A 2,505-nucleotide genomic window follows, 5' to 3' on the forward strand; every position below is an offset into this window, starting at 1 on the left:
CTCTCACTCAGTCTCTCTCTCTCACTATCCTCACTGACTTCCTCTCTCTCCCACTCTCACTCATTCTCTCTCTTCCTCTCACTATCCTCACTGACTTCCTCTCTCTCTCCCACTCTCACTCATTCTCTCTTCCCTCTCACTATCCTCACTGACTCACTAGGCTCTCCTTCTACTCTTCTTTTTCTTTCTCCTCGAATCTTCTTCCAAGATCATCCCTTACACCCTCCCGCGCGCGCGCTCTCGCACACACACACACACACACACACACACACACACACACACACACACACACACACCTCACAAAAACAGAAAACAAGAACCCCCCCACCGCCCCTCTCACACGAGGAGCAACCCAGGGGAAAGGAGACCGTCTGATCTGCCTCAATATCAGACAGGCTTCTGTAACGAGTTTTGTCCCTTACTTTTCATTAATATCCTTGTTTTTCTCATAAGCTTAGAATACAGACAGGCGCACACACACACACACACGCGCGCGCGCGCACACACACACACACACACACACACACACACACACACACACACACTCACTCAGTCACACTCTCACACACTGACACACACACACACTCTCTCACTTACACACACAAACACACACACACACACACACACACACACACACACACACACACACACATCCCCCGTTTCCCCCCTGTACCCTCACCCTCACCCTCACCCCCACTCAGACTCATAAACACAACACACAACACAACACAACACAACACAACACCACACAGAACCACACCACACCACACCACACCACACCAAACTGCACCACACCACACCACACAACACGACACCAAAGTGCACCACACCACACCACACCACACCACGCCACGCATCTGACACACACACACACACACAGGAAGCACAGAGAAGGCCGGGGAAGCGGATTTTCAGTTCACACTGATAAGACCCCTGTCATCGACACGACACATCCTGCACGGCGCATCCCTTGCGCTTCATTACCTCCCCTTCCACCCCCCCACCCACCCTCAGCTCTCTCTCTCTATCTCCCTCCCCCCCCCCCACCCCACTCCCCAGCACCCCTCTCCCACCCCTCCCCCACCTCCTCTCTCTCAGTCTCACCAACAATCGCGTGCGCCGCCTGTTATCATTCACTGTCACGGGACAAAGTGAGCCTGGATAAACAGGATTTTGAGACGGGGCAAAAAAAAAAAAAAAAAAAAAAAACCCAGAAAAAACAACAGCAACAAAGGTATGTTGGAAAGTCAGTTATACAGTTTCAGTTTTAGTTTCTCAACTGAAGTGGCGGCCGGTCACCGTGTTCCGACAAATCCATATACGCTACACCACATCCGCTAGGCAGTTGCCTGTGACAGCAACATAACACAACGTGCTTAGTCAGACCTTGAGCGCAAGCATATATATATATTGTGTACCTATCAGAGTGGATTTCTTTTACATGATTTTAGCCAGAGGACAACACTTTTGTTGTCATGGGTTCTTTTTCAGTGCGCCAAGTGCGTGCTAGCAGCACACGGGACCTCGGTTTATCGTCTCATCCGAAAGACTATACGCTCAGTTTTGATTTTCCGGTTAAACTAATTTGGCACAGAAAGGGCGAGAACGAGATTCGAACCTATATCCTCACGGCGAACTCTGTATTGGCAGCTGAGCGTCTTAACCATTCTGCCACCTTCCTCCCTTAAACAGAAGATGAAAACAAAAGAAAAATGAGGGATAAGGAGAGGGGAAACATTTATGTGAGTATATAATTATATATATATATATATATATATCTTTTTTGTTTTGTTTTGTTTTCTTTCTCAGTGAAAGGAACGTAAAAGATGATGAATGAATGATAATGGATACTTTTATGAGATGAAATGCAAGTCATCTTCCGCCACGAACCTTTCGTGTGCTTCTGTCTGTCTGTTCATCCTGCTTTTCTTATTTTTCACAAAGTAGTCCACGTTAGTTTCATCCATACACATTTTCTGCATAACGTGGGACAGTGAACTTTTTTCCTTCTTCTTAAAAAAAAAAAATCTCTTAAAGAGTAGGAGTTAAGTATTCCCAAGGTGGGAAACGCGTCGCTGTTGTTTTATTTTCGCTGTCTGGGTTCTGTGTTAGATTCTGCATAACGTGGGACAGTGAACGTATTTCCTTCTTCTTTAAAAAAAAAAATCTCTTAAAGAGTAGGAGTTAAGTATGTATATGTATAAATTATATATATATTATTTATATAAAATCCATCATCCTTAACTCACCAGGATCGAATCCCAGGACTGACGGGCGCAATAGCCGAGTGGTTAAAGCGTTGGACTGTCAATCTGAGGGTCCCGGGTTCGAATCACGGTGACGGCGCCTGGTGGGTAAAGGTAAAGGGTGGAGATTTTTACGATCTCCCAGGTCAACATATGTGCAGACCTGCTTAGTGCCTGAACCCCCTTCATGTGTATATGCAAGCAGAAGATCAAATAAATACGCACGTTAAAGATCCTGTGATCCATGTTAGCGTTCGGT

General features: G+C 46.2%; 1 protein-coding gene across 1 annotated transcript in view; it reads left to right on the forward strand.

Moving 5' to 3' along the window:
• The first annotated feature begins 1,697 nt into the window (after positions 1 to 1,697).
• Positions 1,698 to 2,505, forward strand: part of LOC143288874 (uncharacterized) — a 20,081-nt gene continuing 19,273 nt past the window's right edge. Inside the window, exon 1 of the mRNA XM_076597531.1 lies at positions 1,698 to 1,742. Coding sequence (XP_076453646.1) covers positions 1,713 to 1,742 — 30 coding nt within the window. The 5' untranslated portion in view covers positions 1,698 to 1,712. The remainder of the gene's footprint in view (positions 1,743 to 2,505) is intronic.

This window comes from Babylonia areolata, chromosome 13 (genome assembly GCF_041734735.1).
Source record: "Babylonia areolata isolate BAREFJ2019XMU chromosome 13, ASM4173473v1, whole genome shotgun sequence".
Classification (NCBI taxonomy): domain Eukaryota; kingdom Metazoa; phylum Mollusca; class Gastropoda; order Neogastropoda; family Buccinidae; genus Babylonia; species Babylonia areolata.